General features: G+C 39.7%; 3 protein-coding genes across 4 annotated transcripts in view; 1 reads left to right on the top strand and 2 right to left on the bottom strand.

Moving 5' to 3' along the window:
• LOC140227555 (large ribosomal subunit protein eL6-like) overlaps nt 1-21,805 on the top strand; it is a 211,089-nt gene that overhangs the window by 153,039 nt on the left and 36,245 nt on the right. The gene's annotated exons all lie outside the window — the stretch shown is intronic.
• Nucleotides 4,669-8,028, bottom strand: LOC140227608 (cytochrome P450 2C44-like). The gene is made up of 5 exons (XM_072308025.1): nt 7,599-8,028; nt 6,745-7,335; nt 6,161-6,346; nt 5,461-5,667; nt 4,669-4,886 (listed from the first exon to the last, which is right to left on the bottom strand). Exons 1-5 carry the CDS (start codon nt 8,026-8,028, stop codon nt 4,669-4,671), a joined length of 1,632 nt encoding a protein of 543 aa, XP_072164126.1.
• On the bottom strand, nt 13,600-19,102 carry LOC140227607 (cytochrome P450 2J4-like). The gene is made up of 5 exons (XM_072308024.1): nt 18,652-19,102; nt 17,367-18,013; nt 15,683-15,821; nt 14,265-14,471; nt 13,600-13,829 (listed from the first exon to the last, which is right to left on the bottom strand). The coding sequence occupies exons 1-5, from the start codon at nt 19,100-19,102 to the stop codon at nt 13,600-13,602; spliced, it is 1,674 nt and encodes a 557-aa protein (XP_072164125.1).

The following is a 21,805-nucleotide window of genomic DNA, read 5'->3' as shown; positions in this document are numbered from 1 at the left end:
GGTATACTCTGCCACGCTTGTCGAGAGTGGATGTAATTAGCAGGAAACCGATATGTTTTAATACATCAGTCGAACAAAGTTCTTCGTGGAAAAGTCAATCGGATCTTCAATGTAATGATTACTTTGCTAACTGACGCGTTTCCTTTTAGTTTTGCACAGAGGAATATATTACATTAATTGCATGTGCTTCAAAAACACTCAAGTACGTTATTTGTTCACTTCTAGTAAGAAAAACACCAAATGGAAACTGGTTTGCATGAATGATAATCTGGAAATGATTTTTGCACCTCTTCACATGGCAAATCCGAATCATCTCCCTCAGCCATCCCAGGTTGCCACAGATATCGATTTCCAGACAGGCACGAGATGACAAAGAAGTTTGACTCTGCAGGAGATCTCACTACACAGCGCCATTTTACTTTACACCTCGACTTTACTGTCAGTAACGTCTCAAAACAGAAATAAAGTTACTTACTCACCAAATATCATACCCGTATGCTTTAGCAAAGCTAACGATGAAGAATAGAATGATCCTTTATACAGGGAAAGGTGAGAAGTAGAAACTAAACACACCGGGAATGATCAAAGACGGCGAAAGTCCGAACGAATTAAGAAGGGCAAGGCTCCCGTTCTGATCCGATCGTCTGCGCTGTACCTTGGCACCGCAAAAGAATGCATGTAACGGGGCCCAATAACACAAGATCGATTAGGTGACGTCGGGTTTCTTTGTAAGTATATCGATTAGTATCCTACTTTGCGTTCAAAATAGCGACGGAGGAGTCGCAGATTACCACTTTCCCCGCGGAAAATAACTCTGGTTAGCATAAGCTTGTTTATGAGGAAAATAATTATATATCATAGTATTATCATACATGTAAGTTTATTGAGCTTGAGTCACGCATGCGCTCGCGGCGCGAACATTAGTCTGTGACCGGAAAGCATTTCTGTTTGGGGGAAAAAAGTCTCTTTGGGCTGTCATAACGTAAGTAGAGCATTGAGTAGTGCATTGAGAGGATAGGGAGGAAGAGAAAAATAAATAGGAGGTTTTTGATGTACAAGAAAATGAAAACGGTACAATAAAGACAAGCTGAACATCGCAGGATGTTAAAAGCTATAAAATATGGCTATCATTGCATCAGTCATCACATCTCCAGATCACGTGAACAACAAGATTGTTAAAGGAGCTCATTTGGATCGAGCACTTCTGTTGAGAGTCGGTATATTACATTTGTATATTGAATAGCAACACTATAGCAGTTAGTCTTGAATAGAGTCTTTCTTGTGGTTTGTTTTTTTCTCTCCATCACCGATCCGAAAATCCATTCGGATGCATTTGGTATGATATTGATGCTTTTCTGACTGTCAGTTGTATTGGATGAATGATTTTCAGCAAATTTAGATGTAAATTGAATCATGATTATGCTCCATATTCGATTTGTTTTTTTGGCAAAAAAAAAGAGAGTTAAATCAAGCCAATGAATGGACAAACGTTTCGTCAGAATGAAACATGAAATACTACTACTAGTATTACAATTTTAAAACCAATAATATAATATAATAATGATAATGATAAAGATAACAATAACAACAATGAATAATCGAAACTTATAGCATTTTACAGTTTTAAAAGACTAGTTTTCATGAAACAGTGATATCCGTCGCAAACATTAAATACATATCAAACATATCAAACACATATCAGACACATATCAATCACTTATCAAACACGTATTAAACACCTATCAAACACAATCATATCAAACACATATTAGAAACATGTAAAACATATCAACACAATATCAAGCACACATATCAAACACTTATCAAACAAATATCAAACACAATGTCATGTCATACACACATGCAAATCAAATAAGGTAAAGATAGCATCGCCACGCAGAATCCCCAAATTGACCTGCTTATGAATCTTAAACAAATTTTCTGTTTTGAACTGCGTTGACAAGTGATTATTACTTTAATGGAGGAAGGGGTTGTACTTGCTGCATTGTCGAACAGTTGCACATTCTTTTCTTTAATATATTCTTCGATATGGACAAACGTATAAAATGATTCTGAGGTAATGGCACTACATCATTAAAAGTGATGGTATAGTTTTGGTTGAGATTTCCAGGTTTCCAAATTTTTGTGAGATAATGAGAACCTCTTTTGAAATATGACGAACATACCATTCTAAGAAGAATTAAAAGCTTGATGAAAATCGGTTTCGAAATGGCTGGGATATCCAAAAACAAAGAGGTCCTGATTAAAGCTGAGACCCACCTTATCGAGACCACTTTGTTTCATTTTGTTGTTGTTGTTGGGTTTGGGGTTTTTTTTTAGTATCTGAGTCATTTTATAACCAATTCTCATCTAGCAAACTTTGAATTCTCCTAGAATTATGTGATCTGTCATATCTTCATTTAGTTTCTAATTATCCCACAAAAAGTTAAAATCTGAATCCCTACCTCATCCAAAACTATCCCTTTAGATTTCACATTTATTGTGATTTCCATCATTATAGGCTTCTCTTGGCGAAACATGTTAAACTTTTATATTTTTGTGATTGCTTTGATAATTTATGTCAAATTTGGGGGAAACTAACCATTTTATGGATCCGATTTCATTCTTTCATTATAAAGTCAACAAAAAATGGATTCGAATTACACTTTCAGTTTATATAAACCAGTATAGACTAATGATACATTTAGGATCTGTTGTATCCCATTGACGTGCTTTGTGAATAAAAGACTAAACTACGAACATGATAACTTTCGACACGATTAACTGCATTTATGTCATAAGCTTATTCTTGCTGTGACAACGGGTTTTTTTTTTTTCACGAGAAACCCATTTATTTCAAAATCTGTTCCGATAAAAGCACATGAAACATTCAATTCATATACCCACCGAGTAAGACAACTGTGATGGTGACTCAAATACCGTGGGGTTAACTTTGTACAAAAAACTAAACCCCCTAGACAAACCAGTACAAACTGACTTTACCTGGAAGCGTAAAATATTTTGATACTTTGATTTTTATCATGTTACATGTCATCATGCATCAATCGTACTCACAAATGCTCGCAAAGCAGACTTCCAAGAACATCACTCTTGTATCAGCTCGTTTTTTGTTTTGTTTACAAGTTTATTTTCGCATACAGCGGTGAAAACGAAAATAATATAATTTTAACAGCACTCTACTTACAGTATATACATATACGTCCTTATCACTATTCCACCGTCACTGACCGATCTAACAATGAAAACAAGTTCGGTTAAAAGAGCAAATCGTATTTTTGCGTTTTTAAATTTTGCTCTTTTTAACATCATAAACGAAACCTCATCACGACAACACTATATATGTGAAGGATAGAACTTTATCGTTAACCTCACTTTGACCATATTTTTTCTGTAAACCGAACGGTTATTTTTCCACATTTTCTCCTTAATGATAGAAATAAAGGGTAGCAAATGTTTAGAACATGATTTTGGTTGCATTCTTATAAAATAACTGTTTCCTCATGAATTGCACGTGCTGAGACTTAAATAATATCTGTTGTTGGTTTTGTTTTTTCTCAAGCAGAATGAAGACACCACCGTTATCGTGTTGTGCATAGCCGTATCACCGTGCGCGGGCGCGCTCATACAAGTTGGGAAGTTCGAGCTGGCATTAGCTGATATAAGCCAAATTCTCAACGGTATTAAGATAAAAGATTCTGCATTGCCAAGGAGGGGCAAATCTAAACTTGCAATATAAATAGCTCCGATTTGCGCTTCCTAGTTCAATATCTCTCTTTCTTTCGTTTTTTCCAGGCCCTAATCTTTTATCAGCCGGATCGATAATCTTACAAAACACGTTCTGTACATTGTGAAGGTCACTCAATAGACATTACGTCTTTCAAACTGGACTTCCTGAATGTATTCGCGATTCAGTGTGTCCGTGTGTAAGGCAATAATATACAAATAATATTCTCATAATATACATTAATACAGTCATGTATTTACAATGCGCAAAATCATGCTTCTAAAAGGATTCTTTCGTTTACATCCTATAACACAAACGATCAAACAAACATACAAACAAACACGAATACAAATTGCTATCCACGGCTTGCATCCGGATGAAGCTCCTTTGTAAATTGTTGATACATCACGTCACTATTTTGTGATCACATGTTATATCCTGCCTGCATACGCACGTACACTCTCACACATACACACACAATCACACACTTTTCCCACTCTTCCTTTACACCCCTTCCTTGCGATTATTGTTCTGCTGTCGTGCGCTTTCGCAGACTGCTTTACTGATGCTTGAACACCTCCACGTTCCTATTGGAATATAGCAGCAGCCTTCAACAGACAAGAAACGAACATGAAAAAAAATGAAGAAAAAAACTGATAAGGCAAAATCTCCTTGCAGTTCGTCACATCACATTGCATGGACAAGTTTGTTTGTTTGTTTGTTTGTTTGCTTGCTTTTTTGTGTTTTGCCTCTTTCCATGTCACATTAATTCACAGGCATTCAATTGTTAACTCTCTTTGAGGAGTCAGCGCCTTTGAATGTTTCTATTAGTATAACAGATAATTATATGGCGCCATACAATTGCTGTGGATCTTCGTCGTCATCATCAACGACATCATCATCAAAATCAGGCCGTGCGCCGATCAGAGTCCGTGAGCCTTCTTCGCCGTCGCCGGGCTCGGTCTCCTCTCCGTCATGATGAGCTCGAACGGCGCCGGATTTCTCGTCAGTCCTCCGCGGGACTTGAGGCTCAGGGAATCGGGACCACTCGTTCCTGATAGGGTGAAGGTGTGCAGTATGTGGGTGAGGAAAATAAAGCGTTCACACTTGGCAAGGTGCTCCCCAATGCAGATTCTCCGACCTGAGGGAGAGGAAAAAAAAATAAGAATACCAAACGTATAAGGCAAGATTTAAGAGAATATATTCCGTATTATTACTACTTTTATAAATGAACAGCTCATAAAAGTGGTAAAACTATTCAGATGTACGGTAAAAACGACTGAAATCGTTTCCTTTGCCCTTATTGCTTTCATTGATGTTAAAAAATGATTATTATTCTCGGAAACTAGTCGCGCATGGCCCTGGGAGAAACACTGACTACTACGATGCTTCTGATATTTTCGAAACTGCACGTCAAGGAATAAACATGACAGTATGTTATACGTTAAGTTACGAGTACACGTTATGACTTGTACCTGAAGTCATTCAAAGGATGAAGAATTTTCGATGGTCACGACATACAAATATTTTGAATATTTTAACTGCGTACATAGTGTTTCATTCATGCATTCACCCAATCACATAAGGGTCAGTGATTTGTTTTACTTCGATTGTCTGATGCAACTCTCCCAAAAGACAGAGCTTGGCATATTGTTCCTATTTGTAATCTAAAATGGAGAAAACAATAGTGACTATAAAGATGGATTTGTTCTCACCTATTCCAAATTGTGAGTTGACCCGGTCTGTCAGGTGTGTCTTCACGTTGCCTGCTTCGTCAAGAAATCTCGACGGCCGGAATGCACCCGGGTCCGGAAACATCTCCGGGTCCATGAGTACGGCCATGATGTTTGGAACCATCACAGTTCCCTTTGGGATGAGGAAGTCCCGGAAGACGGTATCCCTCACTGCAGCATGTGGTACAGCTGTGACAGAAGTTCGGAAAGGAGAGAGAAGAATGAGTGGATAGTGTGGAAAGCTGACACTTTAATACGAGAGAATGATTAAGACCTTGCAAACCATATAGGCCTATAGGCAGATAGGAAAATGGAAAACACTACAGAAAAGGTGAATATACTACATTATACAGATCTGTACATACAATTATGATATGATTATGTATAGGTGAATAATCTATATATGTGTAGGGGCCCTACATACATATGTACGTGTATATGAATATAAACATACTATGTCGCTTTAAATTGATAGTTTAGAAAAGTCACTTCTAATCAATTCGTCAGCACTTCTATGCTCTCCTAGGTTGAACTGATGAAGTGCTAGCAAATTGAAGCAAACTGAATATAGATGAGAAATAGAAACAAATAATCTGGGAGAAGACTAAGTGGGAAAAATGCACATTCTGTCGACATTGGTGACATAAGTGGAAGAATGGAACGAATGAAAATTGATGCTTACCAAAGGGACCTCCAACACCGAACCTCATTGTTTCACTGAGGAAGGCAACTGTATACGGGAGGTTCTTTATGTCAGCTACGGCCGGCATCCGGTCCCTGCCCACCACGTGATCCAGCTCTTCCTGAACTCGAAGCTGCTCCTTCTCGTACTTGGCAGCGAGGAGTAAAACCCACTGCATGCTGTTACCTGGTGGAGAAAACACGAAAAGTTTCAGCGTTTTAGTTTTTATTGTGTGTCATTTCGTGTATTTTTTTATCATTTTTATTTTTCTTTATTATTATTTTTTTTTCTGCTCTTAACTGCATTGTTCTTGTAGTATGCTGTTTAGGTTTGTTTGTCGAGGATTAATTATTACCTGCCAAAAGCTATCCGGAAGGTGACAAGATGTTTTAAATTCTGAAACTTTCTATAATCGATTCACGCTTATTACATCTAGACATACACGTCGCCGCATGAATCTAGATTGCATAAAATAACGTGGTAATATCGTTTCTCATCACAACAATTATTCATACAAAGTTACACCTAATGTCAATTCATTCGCATAAAAATCCGGAAATTGCCTTCTGATTGAAATATCTTACTTGTTGTGTCCGTTCCAGCTGCAAACATGTCAGCGATAAAATGGAGCAGGTGTTGGTCGCTGAACCCAGTTTTGTCGGCCTCCACGCCTTCCTCTCTCTTCTTCCTGATCTCGTGGAGGAAGGCGTCGATGAGATCACGCGTCTCTGTCGGCACAAAGGTGGCCTTGTGTCCGTCGCGCTCCTTGGTGAACAATCCCGCCTCCAGCTCGCGGACTCGGGCGTCGAACGCGCCGTAGCCGCTGAACGGCACGTACTTCATGAAGTCCAGGTAGTTGGTCACGCCGGCGACGTCCGCAAAGTGGAAGATCTCGTCGAGCGCGTGGAGGAATTGCTGGAAGGTCCTCTCCGTGTAGGAGAACCGCTGGCCGAAGGTCATGGAGCTGATGACGTTGCAGGAAGCCATTTCGAGGTAGGGCTTCACCTGAAAGGCGACTCCCTTCTGAGAGAAAGCCTTGATCATCTGGGCGGTCTCGTAGCTGATGATTTTCTCCATGCGTCCGTCCGACTTGCCCACGCCGAAGTTTCGCATCGCTCGCAGGCAAAAGCGACGTTGCTCCTTCCAGTGGTTGTCATAGTAACATGTGGCTATTCCTGTGATCGTAGGACGATAACATCGCTAGATGATTATCCGTTTGTATACAACAAATAAACACAACATGGATAGAGATTTGTGTACACATGTGTGTTTCTATTAATATTCTTCTCAAGCAATGAACACAGTAGGACGTCATTATCAAGTATCTAGTAAAGATGATTTTATACTCTGAAACACTACAGGGAAAGGAATGATTTTCTAAACAATTACGTATTCATCGAGTTTTTATTCTATTTTCTATAATGATTATCATAATTACCATGTCCTTTTGTGTAGAGCTCGAACATGGCTATCCTCGGTCTGTCGTTGAAAGCGTCGTCCTTTCTCGTGAATGCCTCCTTGATCGAGTCGTAGTCGTTGAGGAAGACGGCCTGATGACTACCGAGGCGACCGGAGAAGACCACACCGTACTGCTTCGACATCTCCCATATAGACTGTGCCGGATTATCCTTGTCGAGGTACGGCAGCATGCCCACGATTGGCCACCCCCTCGGACCCGGGGGAAGCCTCTTTCGATTGCGACGTCGACCACCGACTCGAAAGGAGAGAATGGCGAGCAGGGCGCTGCACAAGGCAACGAGAACAGCTGTTCGTCTGTTGCCAACCGCCATGCGCCTCAGGAAGAGAATCATTGACTTGATGTGAGCTGGGGATGCTCCCTTCGACTTTTGAAGCGTTGCGCCCAACATTTTGCCTTTTTCTTTGTGTAATTTCGTCAAATTTCGCCGTCCACGTCAAATTCAACCTCAGAAATGTATGACGACTGTCCGTATTTCACACTTGACTTATGACAGCAGCTGGCTGCGTATAACGGGACAAATCAAATCCAAGTGGTATTTATACGGATTTTGGAGACTGTCAACAAAGTCTAGTTTATGTTAGGGATTAATACGAGGTGTTATCAAAAATATCCTAGATCGAGTCGAAGCCCATGAAAGCGTCCAGTCGACAGCATCTACTCACTGATGTTTGCCTATATGTTTAGTGTGATAAAGAGAGACACAAAAATAGACAATTCTTGTTGATATATAGGTAAAAATAGCAATCCTTATCTAACTTGTTTTATTTTTAATGTCAAGGCGGTTGGATACCTCGGTCAGTGTCTCACCAATCACGGATGTGTTTGAGAAACATAAATAGACTGACACATAGACAGACGGATACCTATGTACATCTTTAAACATTCAGATGCACGTTTCCTTGAAATGACCGTCTTTACGCAAACAAACCTTTATACAGTATACCGACGTGCAGCAAAATACAAACATCGTCTAATTTTACACATCGAGACATAGATGTTGAAACTTAGAACTGCTTTCTTGCATTTGATATCTCATCATGTCTTTTCTCAAAGAAAGGAAGAGGATATTCTTTTGATATTCTTTTGATTTGCAAAAACATTTTCATTGGACATATCAAACTAAGAATAGTCGGGGGTAAATTTTGCTAATAGATCTTAGGACATTTGGAAAACTTAGTCTTGTTTAAAGAGTGGAGAAGTCGCCTTCTTGCCCGTCTCGTCCTAAAATGGGGCGCCCAAATTAGGAGACTTCGAGAAATTGTCTTCTCACCTTTGCTGGTCCAAGAGGGAAGCACTTTTCATGGACAGCTTTTGAGAAGTGTCCTTCTCGTCCTAAAGAAGGCGTCTTGTATAGGCAGGTTTTGAGATTTCGTCTACTCGTCTTAAAGAAGGCGACTTGTCTGGGCAATTTTAAGAATTCGCCTTCATACCTTCAGCATGGGGGACCTTTTTAAGAAGTTGCTTTCTTGTCGGAAATGAGGCGGTTTGTTTTGCAGACGACTTTTTAGAAGTCGCCTTCTTCTGTTCGCCTACCTCTTCTAATCCTGCAGGAGGTCGCTCTGGCGAATCTCGAGCAAGTACCAATTCTGTCACGTTATGAGCTTCTTGTGTATTATATGTCTGCACCTGCAAACGGTACAGTAACCAATACGTAATCGCCATATGCAATCCCCATCTTTCGAGGCCTGTGTGGTGATATTCTAATAATCGATTCATCAACACGTTTGTATTCTTTGTGTGGGGGGGGGGGGATAGAAATACACTAAATGATCGAGTTTCGATGTGTTGGTGTCGATACAGAAGAATAGGTGTACCTGATGGAGTCTTACAACTTCCCCTGTCCCAAGCAAAAGCTATTCCCCAAGTTTCAGATCTGTTTCCGCTGAAAAGTATTGAGCAACATCCTAAATTGTATCATATTAAGCTTGCAGCGGGACTACGCTTGGTACATTGTTGGATAGAATTTATGAGAACACCCCAACCCCTCCCCGTTTTGATTTTTTTCCTAGATTTTTTTTTTCTGGAAGAAAAAAAGAATATGTATACGTGTGTGTGTGTGTGGGGTGGGGTGGGGGACCTTCCAAGCCCCTCCCCCGGTTCGCCACTCCTATAATGGAGTAACGTGTGTGGAGAAAGAGCCGTGTCAATGTCAATAAATATAGAGAAAGGATCAAACATTCCGCAAGAATGTTTGCGCTAATCTGCTAATAGTGTTACGGAGATAATTTACGCGGCGAAGATAAAGAGAAATGTGTACAACCGCTGCTCGTATTTGTATTGCGTTTATAAAGAATGTGTAACGCTCTCAGTCTTCTTCCTAATCAGAGCGGAACATTCGGATCATCGATGTTTGCGAAAGCTGATAACATGTTTACCAGTGCAATCCTTATAGGGAGATATGGTACGTATGTATGCCGATGTTCAGTTGCTGCTGTTATAAATCACTGTCCTATCATGCCTGACGTAGGTACCTATTCTTTTTATCTCTCTTGCCATGTGAATTTACTTTTCATCATCTCCATTACTATAAAAAAAAAACAAGTAAAAGAGATCTGGAACAAAGGGTTTTCGGGAGAGTGTTCGGTTAAAAGTATTAAGAAACTAGTAAAGTGAAAAAATTAACGTCTTCGTTATACAGGAACGAAATGGAGGAAATGTGAAGAGCAATATGGATATGATGATAAGAAAGATAGCCTCGTATATAGTGTTCTATGAAAATCTCGGCACTCGATTCAATGCGACGTAATGTATCAGCTTGCCCAATGTAACAAGTCATGAAATATGAGATTTTTGTCATTTCTGTATATGAAATGAATAAGAAATTGTGAGAGTATGACATCGCCAACATGACATCTGATTTGAATATTCATAAGGACTGGACAAGAAATGTTTTTAAAAATGTGAAATTTCAAAATGTCATATCTTCCTTATTTCTTATCCGATTTTTGTCATTTTTGTATTGTTCTGTAGGGAATATTTATCTCTTTCTTTTGAAGTTTATTTATCTTTGGGGTGGATTTCCTCGAGGAAATATTAGAGTTTACATGTTTCTCTTCTGTAACATTAAACGTCACCATCATTTCAAAATACAGCACTAATCACCAATGGCGATCAACAAGAACACATAATCAGTAAACTCTCACTGCAAACCACCTCAGTGACACACATATGAATATGGGTCTTTGTCTCCGTCTTTTTCTATCTCTCCTCTCCATCCATAGTCATGGAATGTATTTGTTATACAAACGCACACACGCACACACACGCACACACACACACTCACACAGACTCACACACGCCCACGCGCGCACACACACACACACATTATAGAAACAACGGGCATGCACGCGACGTATTTCAGAAGAACAATCAGAACGTAGGCCTACATCTCCTGGACAGAAGTTTCATTCATGTTGCCATGGGAATGAGAAACTTTCGACCAATCATCGTACACTGTATTGATGTCCTGTCACCAGTCTCTTCAATATCGTATGCAGTATTTGAAGTACTGTTAAATAAAGCTATATAAGTTCTACAAACATGTCATCGTTGATGCATAATTGATAAAGATAGTATCTTTTAGATTTATTTTCATTTTAAATGTATAAACCAAAAATTATGTGGAAGCAGAGTACTGGTACTGATATCGGGCTCTTGATGTCCCCGTTTGTTGGAAAGGCGTAACCCTTATTATAACTTTGTTGCGGCATCAGGAGTAGATCGGGAATCCAAAATGATCTGGACCCTCACCTCGGGAACAATCGATGTCACTATACGCTGCTGGTGCCGCAGACTTACTGCGCCCGTACTTCCCACCTTTCAGTTTTGTCGTTACAAAGTGCATGGATGCCTGTGCTATATTAGGTAGTGAGTTATGTGAGAGTGGGTTGCGGCGAATCATAATGATCATGTTATTGTGATGTCGTTCTGTCTTTGTTTATTGCATGGTATGAACAAATTCAATTTTGGCGAGTGGCAACAGCCGTTTGCTTGGGCCCCATGAAACAAAGTTCACAGTGCATCAAGGACATGGCATAAATAAATAAAATTTTGTGTTGTGAATTCAGTTACTTATTGTCGATGTTTTATGTGCCTCCTCCAACTGCAATGGAAATGTATGGATATAGTTGTTGCGCCAATAAAATGAATGTTGGCGAGCACGACAATCATCTCTGGTTTATAGCCGTCACCCAGGTGCAGGAATAATGACATTATTATGACAGGCCATTCAGAGTTAGTAATTTTATCAGAACTGCCATTAACAACACACAACGAAAGAGACGAGTATTGTGCTGTCACCCAGCAGTCAGGGATAAACACAAACAAACGAGTAAGATGGCGGGGAGTATTAATAGCATCACATGTGCTCTGCAAAATATAATGAAAATACGACTCAATTCAAGTTGGATTTAATGAGAAAAATAAAGCGAAACAAACAAAACAGAAGAAGACATGAAATTAGAAGTTTATAATTAAGTCATCCCTCTACTAGAATCTCAAATTATTTTATTCATCTATTTTTCGCGAAAAAAACGACATTGCTCACGCCACCACTACACAGGTATTGAACAACATTGTATAGACAAACTAAATAAATGCCATCCCTTATTTACTCTCCAGTTGGTTTGTACCTGAAAATATCCCAACAATTTGATGTGAAAAGATTCCATTTTTTGCAATTTCTGACTTCAGGCTCGAAAAAGAAAAGAGGAAATTTAGTGAAAATTAATGTGCAACGGAATGGAGACAGGAGAGGGGATGACATCATCACCTATTTATACCTCTGGGTGTCATGTCACCGCAGCAGCTATCACGCCGAGAGGAAAAAAGGCACTGCATTATTCGCGCTCGTGTGTGTAAGGGGATGGGCATTATGAGTACTGTATAAATGGTTGTGTAGAAAAGTACATCCTTTATTGATTTTCGTGAGATTTTCGTTGTTCAATTCATTTGAATTTTCCCCCAATTATGAAAACGGAGCAAATTAATAATCTAACCCCTCACCCATTCTTTTACATTCACACAGTACCTTTCATTCAAAATATCAATAGAATATGGGGGTAAAGAACTGAAAATGCTAAAACAACGCGTCTTCTACATACAAATTAAGTCATGAAATGAATAATGGTTGGAGACTATTTCAGAGATAGAATAAACTTCATTTTCAAAGACTGAATAAAGAAGATATTAACACTGGCATCTATATACAGAAGATGATATACGTATCATATACAAGCATATAAAATAGATTGTTAAATGAATAATTATAGGTATAATTGTCACATTGATAGCATGTGATAGCATGAGAATAAACTTAGCTGAAAACGCATAAAAAGTACCCCTTTTATAAATTATGCATGAATCACAGAAATTCCAATATCATCATAGACTTTAATAAAAAGAAAAGATGTCGAAGGATTGTGAGACAGCACCATATCACACACATTTCAATATAAAAACATTAGTTCTATTGAGCCATAAGGCCATACCCACGAATATGACACACAAACTTGTGATCATATTCAGCATTGTTAGCCAGTATTCTAACCTTTGAAACAATAAATATTTCGAAGAATTCAATTGACGCAGCTGTGCAGGTTTTGAAGCGTCTGACTTTACTATCATGAGGCAATGTACAACCACGTTGTACACTGGAGGTTGAGGGGATATTTTAATAGTCTCCTCATCTTTGTTATGTTTGTATCATCATGGGCAAATCCGATAGAGTTCTGGTTCCCATGCGTATTTCAATCTCTTACAACATTTACACCGCACTTGTGTAAGCGGGAAAATAAACAGATGATAATATGAATATAAGGTCCAAACAACAACCCCCCCCCCCAAAAAAAAAAAAAAAAAAAAAAAATCACCAAAAAACAACAATGACACCATTCAGATTAAAAAAAAAAATGATACAACGTGGTCTTCTTCGATTTCCGGTCCGAAGGTTGAGTTGAGGTCATCGTTGTCTGACGGGCTCCTGATCGCCTTTCCCGATGATCACGGCTATGTCTCTTTTCTCTGCACGCAGTTCGTACGGAAACGGAGAGCGACTCAGGCCGAAATGCGAATTCAGACTGACCGAGTCGGGACCATTGGGGGCGCTAAAGTTGAATTGATGCAGCAGGTGCGTGAAGAATATGAACCGTTCGCTTTGGGCGAGCTGCTCCCCGACACACGCGCGTCGTCCTGGTGAGAGCAGAGACGAAAGAAAGGATGGTACGTGATAATAATCGTGCATAAATATCACTTCTACAGCTTCTACTATAACTGCTGCTGGTCCTCATTTTACCACTTCTTAGGACTATTGCTACTACTACGATGACTATTACAACCTTTGCATCATCACTATCGCAGCTACGTCTGTTAGTTCTACTATTGCTACTGATGCTACTTGATCGGTCCTTCCTTATTCTACCAGAGAATTTTCTGTTCATACATTCCAACCAGAAGAAATATATAATTTCTTAAAAGGAAAAGACAATCATACACAAACATTACAACCCCCCCCCAAAAAAAACAAAAACAAACAAACAAACAAACAAACAAACAAACACCAAAGCATCTTATCAATAAGAGAAAGCGCAAAAACAATAAGGGAAAAAACATAGTAAAATAACTCACCAACGCCAAACTGACTGTGTGTTCTGTCCACCAAGCTCTTGATAATGTTTCCATCTTCATCTAGAAAGCGACACGGGTCAAAGGCATCCGGGTTGGGAAAGACTTCCGGGTCATACAAGATGGCGTAGTGATTGGCGACCATGACGGTACCCTTAGGTACGTCGTAACCCCGGAAAGTAGTATCGGTCACGGCTCCGTGTGGAACGCCTGAACCCAGAAAAAAATAACAACATACAATGAGAAAACTCAAGACTCTGACCTTCTTAGAGTTAAGTTATCAACGTTTGCCACAAATTAATGCAGTTTGGTTGTTTCAAAGGGTAATAAACTAGGGTGCCTTTGAGACGATTCTCCCCACCCACAGACCACTGTTGATACGTGCTATGGTAAAACTGCGTCCGGCCACAGCAATGGCTCAAGTTAATTACATGTCATCTCCTTTATCTTTTTTTTTTTTTTTTTTTGGTTCTCTTTCAAAAATTTCTTTTCTACATCTGTTTTTTTTTTTTAACTCCCATTTCCCCCCATCTGTTTCGCTCATATCATCGTATCATTAACGGCTCGCCATTATGTCTGTAGTCTTGATAATCAAAACTGAATTTTCCTTCTTGCTCTACCTTTTTTATCTTCCGTTTCCTCTTTCTTTGTCCTATTACTCTCTCTTCTTGACTAATTTTCTCTTTACCGCATCGACGACAACGAGATAAACTGTATACAATAACTTCCGTTGGATGCCCCATTTTTTCATTGTTATCTCGTGTTATTATTAGTAGTAGTGTTACTACTACTACTACTACTACTTCTACTACTATTATCATCATTATTATCATTGTTATTATTATCATTATTATTATTATTATTATTATTATTATTATTATTATTATTATTATTATTATTATTATTATCATTATCATTATTATTATTATTATTATTACTATTATTGTTATTATCATTATTCTTATTCTTTATTTTGAATCATTAGAATCATAATCATTATTATCATTATTAGTTTTAGTCTCATGTCACCTGTCACTGATGTACATTTTGGCCCGAATTCACGAAGGTGGTACAAAAGAAACCATGGTTTAAACCATGGACAAAAACCATGGAGCGCCAAGTGTCGCACGGAATATTTCTTTACGACATTGGTCATTTCGTCGACAAAATGACCGTTTCGTTAACGAAATTATCATTTCGTGGACGAAATGTTCATTTACTTACAAAATTTTGTCATTTCGTTACAAAATAATTATTTCATCGACGAAATGATTGATTTCTTAACGAAATATTCCATGCGACACTTGGCGCTCCATGGTTTTTGTCCATGGTTTAAACCATGGTTTCATTTGTACCACCTTTGTGAATTCGGGCCTTTAAGTCGTATTCACAGCTCTTCAAGAAAGCCGACCGAGGCTTACCGAAAGGACCTCCGGCGGCGAATCGGAGAGTCTCGGCCAGAAAAGCATTGACGAAAGGTAACGAAGACCGATCGGACTGACGAGGTAGTCGATGACGACCAACGACCCTGTCCAGTTCCTCCTGGACTCGTAGCTGATACTACACGATTTAAAAACAACAACAACAATGAGAAAAGCATCACTTCAAGGACAAGTCCTCGTTTGTAAAGAGGAGATTTCTTGTTGGAATCTGCGACCTCAACAAAGGTACCCCCGCCCCACCACACACACACACACCTACATGGCTCCTTTTTGTTTTCGTCACATTGTGTTGTAGTGACTTTAAGGTCCTACTCTGATCAGCTTTGTGTACATTATTACATGTATCAGGGCATGTCTGATATATGTATGAATCAAATTAACGTGGATTCTGTAAGTATGGTGTATCATTACCGTTACTTTTCTATCTGTGTTTACATTAACCATAGTAACTCCTTGGCTATTTTCCAGGACTCCAGACTAATCATTCTTATTTACAGTCTCGGGAAGAATGCAGCAAATATATTTGTGTACATTTCTAGTTCTTATCGCTATTCGGTGTGAACAAGAGATTAACGGTTCTTGGGCATCCTGATGGTGTCCATTTTGTTACCCCTCCCTACCCCGCCCGAAAAGGACATCTGATAGGGATTTGGGCAAGTACGTCACAAAAAGATAACACAATCGATTAGCCTAATTCGCGGTTTTAAATATAGAAACAATCCTAGAAATAGACCACAGAGTGGCTAAAAATATGCTCAAAATGCTTAAATATAGCCTAAGTAGATAGCAAACCAGCTATCTGGCGGCACCCCACCCACGGAAACAACTCGTTTGATGGCAGTTTGAGATAAAGAACTTATTCAGGTTAATCGTTGCCTCTGATGAAATCACAAAGATGATCGTTTCGTGTTCTTAATTTATTTCGGTTTTTTTTTCTTTATTTTTGTGCATTGATATAGACGAGTGGTTGTGTTTACTCTCTGTCTTTAAGCGTATTTAGAAAACGTGGGTGCAACGTGATGTGTGACGTCAATTGAACATAAAGGTATGTAACTACACGTAATCTAAATATCAGGAATTACCGGGAATATCATTAGTCACGGACGAGAATTACGAGACACTGAGATGACCACTTTAAGTCTTGGCAAGAGCAAGTAGGCCTGTGATTTTTTTTTTTCACTGACACAGATCTGCATCATACGATTTGAATCCAGTAAGGTTTGCATACGTGGCAGTACATGCATTAATCGTCGGCTTTATTCGCCATTCTTTTGATTATTCATCTATTTTGTAGTCCCTGCCTGGAGAGTAATCGTCAGTAATGTAATTGGCATATTAATCAATTTCATAGTAACGCAAAAGTATCTGACATAATATTGTAATGACCTTGTATCACAGACTTGCTATTTATGATGTTGATAATGCTAAAGATTACCATTATCATCACCAGAATCGTCAGTTATGATACCGAAATTACTTCTTGTATACTCGTAACACTAATTTATTGTACGCAACAATGGTTGTAGCAGTAGCGGACGTGGTAGCATTGGGATGATGTATAGTTGCAGCAAAAGAAAAAAGTACAGATAATTCTGCAATCCTTTTACATGATGTCTGTAATGATTCCTAACATCAATTACTGAAAATCGTCACTCCACGTTACCTTCGGGTATTTGATGGTAAGTATCATCAGCCAATACATGCTACAAGCCGTCGTGTCGGTGCCGGCGGCGAAGATGTCACCGATTAGCGAGGGCAGGTACTCTTCTTTGAAACCCGTCACAACTTTCTCGCCAGCTCTTACTTTCTCTTCGTTTTCCCGCGTTTCTTTCAGGAAGAAATCTATCATATCCCGGCAGTCGTCTGGGTTGAACACTTTCTTGTGCGCGTCTCTCTCGTGCGCGAATAATCCGCGTTCTAGTTTCCGCGCGAGGTCGTCTAGTTTGTGGCAGGCGCTGAAAGGTACGTACTTCATGAACCAGAAGTAGTTCGTGGCGCCGGCAACGTCCGCGTGCTCAAATACCCGCTCCAGAGCGTTGATGAACTGCTCGAACTTGTTGTCGTCGTAGTCGAAGCGTTTGCCAAACGTGAGGCCGCAGATGATGTTGGACACAGCCTTGGTCATCAGAAGTTTGGGGTCAAAGTTCTCTCCGCCGGTGGCCGCCACCGCATCGGCAAGGATGGAGGCTTCGGTGAGGATGCGATCCTCCAAACTATTTCCCGCTCGTCCCATTCCCTGATTTCGAAGCAGCTTGAGCAGAAAGCGACGTTGCTCCTTCCATTGGTTGTCATAGTGACAGCAGGCAACTCCTGAAGAATGCAAGACAGAGACGTTACGTATGATTCGACAACAATTATCATTTCCTCGCACTTACAACGTCATTTAGTTGGAGGAAACTCAATCTTTGCACCAAAGTAAGCAACAATAAACAAAAACAGACGAAAAATTGAACCAACAAATAAGAAATCTCGTTGGTAACGTTCTCTCGATCGGCAGATAAGCAGCACACGCATTTTTTCTTTTCCGTTTGAAGAATACGCCGTTACAACAGCACGGTTGGTTGATAATATGAGGACAAAAGAGGCAAAGTGGCGGTCGCATGGAAAAAAGGTCAAAATGGAAATATTATCAAACTAAACTTGGTGTATCACCCACAGGTGCGTACAAATATGAAATATTTACATGAAGTGCTTAGCAAATGAATGTAAACTTTTGTCAATGCTTATTAGTAAGCTCAATTTCTTTATATGCCTGAAGTTATCAAGTGGTTAGCAATGATAACAACGAGGAGTAATATGAATACATGTAATACCACTGAAAAACAATAGCTTATGTAAATCATTTCGCTTATCAATACCAAACAGAACAAAATAAAACAACACAAAATGCATTCTATTGCTTTACAAAGTGAATGATCATTATTGATAACGATCCCGGGCTCACCCACCTCGACCTTGCCCGTATATTTCGAGTGACGTCAGCCGTGGTCGGTCGCTAAAGGCATCGCCGGACTTGGCGAAGGCCTCCTTCACGCTCTCGTAGTCGTTCAGGAAGATGGCGTGGAAACTGCCAAGCTTACCGTAGAAGACGGGTCCGTACTTTTTCGACAACCCCAGCGCAGACTTGCCCGGGTTCTCCGACCCTAACAACGGCAGGATACCAAGGAAGGGATAGTTGGTCGGCCCTGGTGGTAGCCGCCGACGTCTGCGGCCGTATCTCGACTTCGCGAGACGTTGATACGACGCCAATACGGCGAGGACGATGCTGGCGGCAACGAGCACGACGGTATTACGTCTGACCCTCGATGTCAGATGGAGCAAGAAACGGAGCACAGACACGATGCCGGCCGACCGGGCAAGACTAGGTTGACCGTGAGCGAGAACTTTCCCAACGTCCATTTTGATATCCACTTACAGGACTTCTTCACTTGAAGAAAATGTAATTTTTTAATCGGCTTCTATAATACACATTACAATATACCTCGAAATCTTCACAGGCAGAAATTGACTGACAGTGTTGTTAGAAACCAAATGAGCTCACGAAGAAATGAAATCTCTTGTATGTAAGCTTCATTAAATACGAATCGCACCAGTTCAAGTAAATTGAACACCACTCAAGTTTCTTACCTTTTATTTTCTCCATATATCTCAAGAACCCTCTTTTTATACTTGCGTAAGGCTTAAAACCACGATGTATCGCCGGTCCGCTCTTGACCGCTGATAACAGCTTCCTCCGTTTGCTTTGTGTGCCGTAACACATTGTTTGCTCTTCCGGTAAGCAGTATTCGTCCCACTTCTCTCCTTTCCTGGTATACAAGATTACTTTAAATCACGAGGCACATGAATATCAACTAGAGTCACGATAATTGGACGAGCTTTGAGATGATTGCACTCATAATGCATCGATCATCTCATCATGACGCAACAAGTTGTTGTTTAATGTTATTCTTGATTCTGTTAAATTTCAGGACAAGGAGAAAAAAAAGGGGAGAAGAAGATGAAGGAGAAGAATGAAAGAGAAAAGAAAGAGGAGGAGAAGGAGGTGGAGATGAAGAGGAAAGAAGAAGAAAGAAGAAGGTCAGAGGGAGAAGGAGGACGAGGAGTTGTTATCCTCGATAAAATCTTTCTGGTCATGCCGACAATAAAAGTTTTCAACGATGAAATCTAAATTTTTGCAAACTCAAATAAATCTCAAATAACAGACAAAGCATTCCCGATATCAGGACAATTTCTCCATGTGGTCTCTGACTGTGGAAAACGATGACGGTATACTTGCGCAGAAAAGTTGTCACTGGGCATGTGTTTGCGAAGATCACAGACTGTTCTTCTTAATTACAGATTATACAGTACACGGACCCGTTAAAGAACCGTTTCCACCCGATCTAAAGAGAAATATTCAAACTGAGTTCATAATATCTACTACAATTAACTCCGATATCACAAAGATTAAAAACAACAACAGCCAAAGACATTAAAAATATGGATGGTTCCAAGTTATCAGGCCTATATTAGTTTATAACTATAATCCAAAAGCTCCGCAGAAACTCCCGCAGGTCATCTATAGATTATGACGGCTCAGGCAAAAATGTTTCACTTATTTAAGTCTCCCATCAGCTTTAACCTAATTTGCATGGACTAGGCCTATTTCAGGAGAAAGACGCATACAAGACACGACTTGCTTTATTTAACTAAAAACAGTCGACTTTAAAAAAAAAATTGATGTCATCGAACTTGTAGTACCATATCATAATCCTATCATTATCATTTGCCATTTCTTTTGTACATATTCAACATCATTTCTATCATTTCTCGAAACGGAGTGGCACTGTTGGTAACCCCGTTCTGTGGCTTTGTTAAAGGCCATCGCACACTATACCACTTTCGGTCGCACGACTAACGGACTTTGGATCCGATATAAATCATAATAGCTTCGGATTAAACATGCTTGTTTATTTCAGATCCAAAGTCGCTTAGTAGTGTGACCAAAAGTCGTGTAGTGTGCGGTAGGTTAAGAGTGAATTTATTGATATTCATCACCGAGGACATAATGACGAACTAATCGATCCACAGATTGTCACTGTCCGCATGTCACTGTTACATACACTGGAATATTCGGAATCAACTTTGAAAGCAGTATGTGTAGTTTTGTCGGGCAATCCTCGAGCAAGCATCCTTGTTGTTATTAGGAACCGCTTTTGCTGTGTTTACGATATCCAAAAATTAATACCCTCAAAAAGGTAATTGAACGGGTTTATTGACGAGAAATAATATATTGACGCCCTTCGTCAGTTAATTGGCCCTGAACTAATCTGACAAGGTCAATAAAAATGTGGAACTTTGTGTTCCCAGCAGCTATATCATGTACATAGGTGAATATAAACAGGATCTGGTCTGATAAGAGATATGGGCAAATGATGGGATTGTATAATATAAAAGGTGCACCTACTTCCGGAAGTGACGGAGACGCAAATCATCTGCAGATAGCAGAGTGACTCTTGCGGTCAGATCCGGTCAAAATGGTGATGATAATGACAATCGATAAAAAAACCTTTGTCATTACACTTGGTAAAATCACTTACAGGTACTCGCCTGTTTTGACAGGTTTGATTTATTACCATAATTATAAATAATAATAATGCTATGTAGGCCTAATTGTTTAAGGGTGTATCTCGCTGGAGGAGACTTCGCCGCCAGCGACTACCGCGACTGATCAGGAGCCGTGACTCGTGCAACTCGAAAGACCATAAACTGACTTGTGCTCTCACTATGAAGAAAGCGACTACGGAAGTTGCGGAAGTTGGAGAAGTCGGAGCGACGTCTCCAATACGTCTTGTCAGTAAGGTAGACGTCTCTATAACGCCTCCGTCTTAGGTTGTCGATTGATGGATCTGATCGTGACAGATTCATCCACCGCTCGTACAATTAAACACGATGCTATACATGTACAATGTAGGGCGATAATACAGCGGGAAAAAAAAAATCGCTTCATTGTATTGAAGTACATTGCACCATGCGTGGCATATTGAAGCGTACGCCTTTGTCCTATGCTCTCTCCTACTTCTGTTTTTGGCAATTTAGTCTTATTGTTTCTAAAGATCTAAT

This window comes from Diadema setosum, chromosome 4, assembly GCF_964275005.1.
Source record: "Diadema setosum chromosome 4, eeDiaSeto1, whole genome shotgun sequence".
Lineage (NCBI taxonomy): Eukaryota > Metazoa > Echinodermata > Echinoidea > Diadematoida > Diadematidae > Diadema > Diadema setosum.
This window is presented reverse-complemented; position numbering and strand designations above follow the sequence as displayed.

Excerpts from the sequence above, each read along its gene's own strand:
- LOC140227608 (XM_072308025.1), bottom strand. The coding sequence starts at position 8,028 with ATGTTGGGCGCAACGCTTCAAAAGTCGAAGGGAGCATCCCCAGCTCAC. Across the intron at positions 5,668-6,160 it reads CGGTGTTGGAGGTCCCTTTG|CTGTACCACATGCTGCAGTG; the intron begins GTAAGCATCAAT and ends CTTCTGTCACAG. Across the intron at positions 4,887-5,460 it reads CAACTCACAATTTGGAATAG|GTCGGAGAATCTGCATTGGG; the intron begins GTGAGAACAAAT and ends CCTCTCCCTCAG.
- LOC140227607 (XM_072308024.1), bottom strand. The coding sequence starts at position 19,102 with ATGGACGTTGGGAAAGTTCTCGCTCACGGTCAACCTAGTCTTGCCCGG. Across the intron at positions 15,822-17,366 it reads TTACCATCAAATACCCGAAG|TATCAGCTACGAGTCCAGGA; the intron begins GTAACGTGGAGT and ends TAAATCGTGTAG. Across the intron at positions 14,472-15,682 it reads CGCCGCCGGAGGTCCTTTCG|GCGTTCCACACGGAGCCGTG; the intron begins GTAAGCCTCGGT and ends TTCTGGGTTCAG.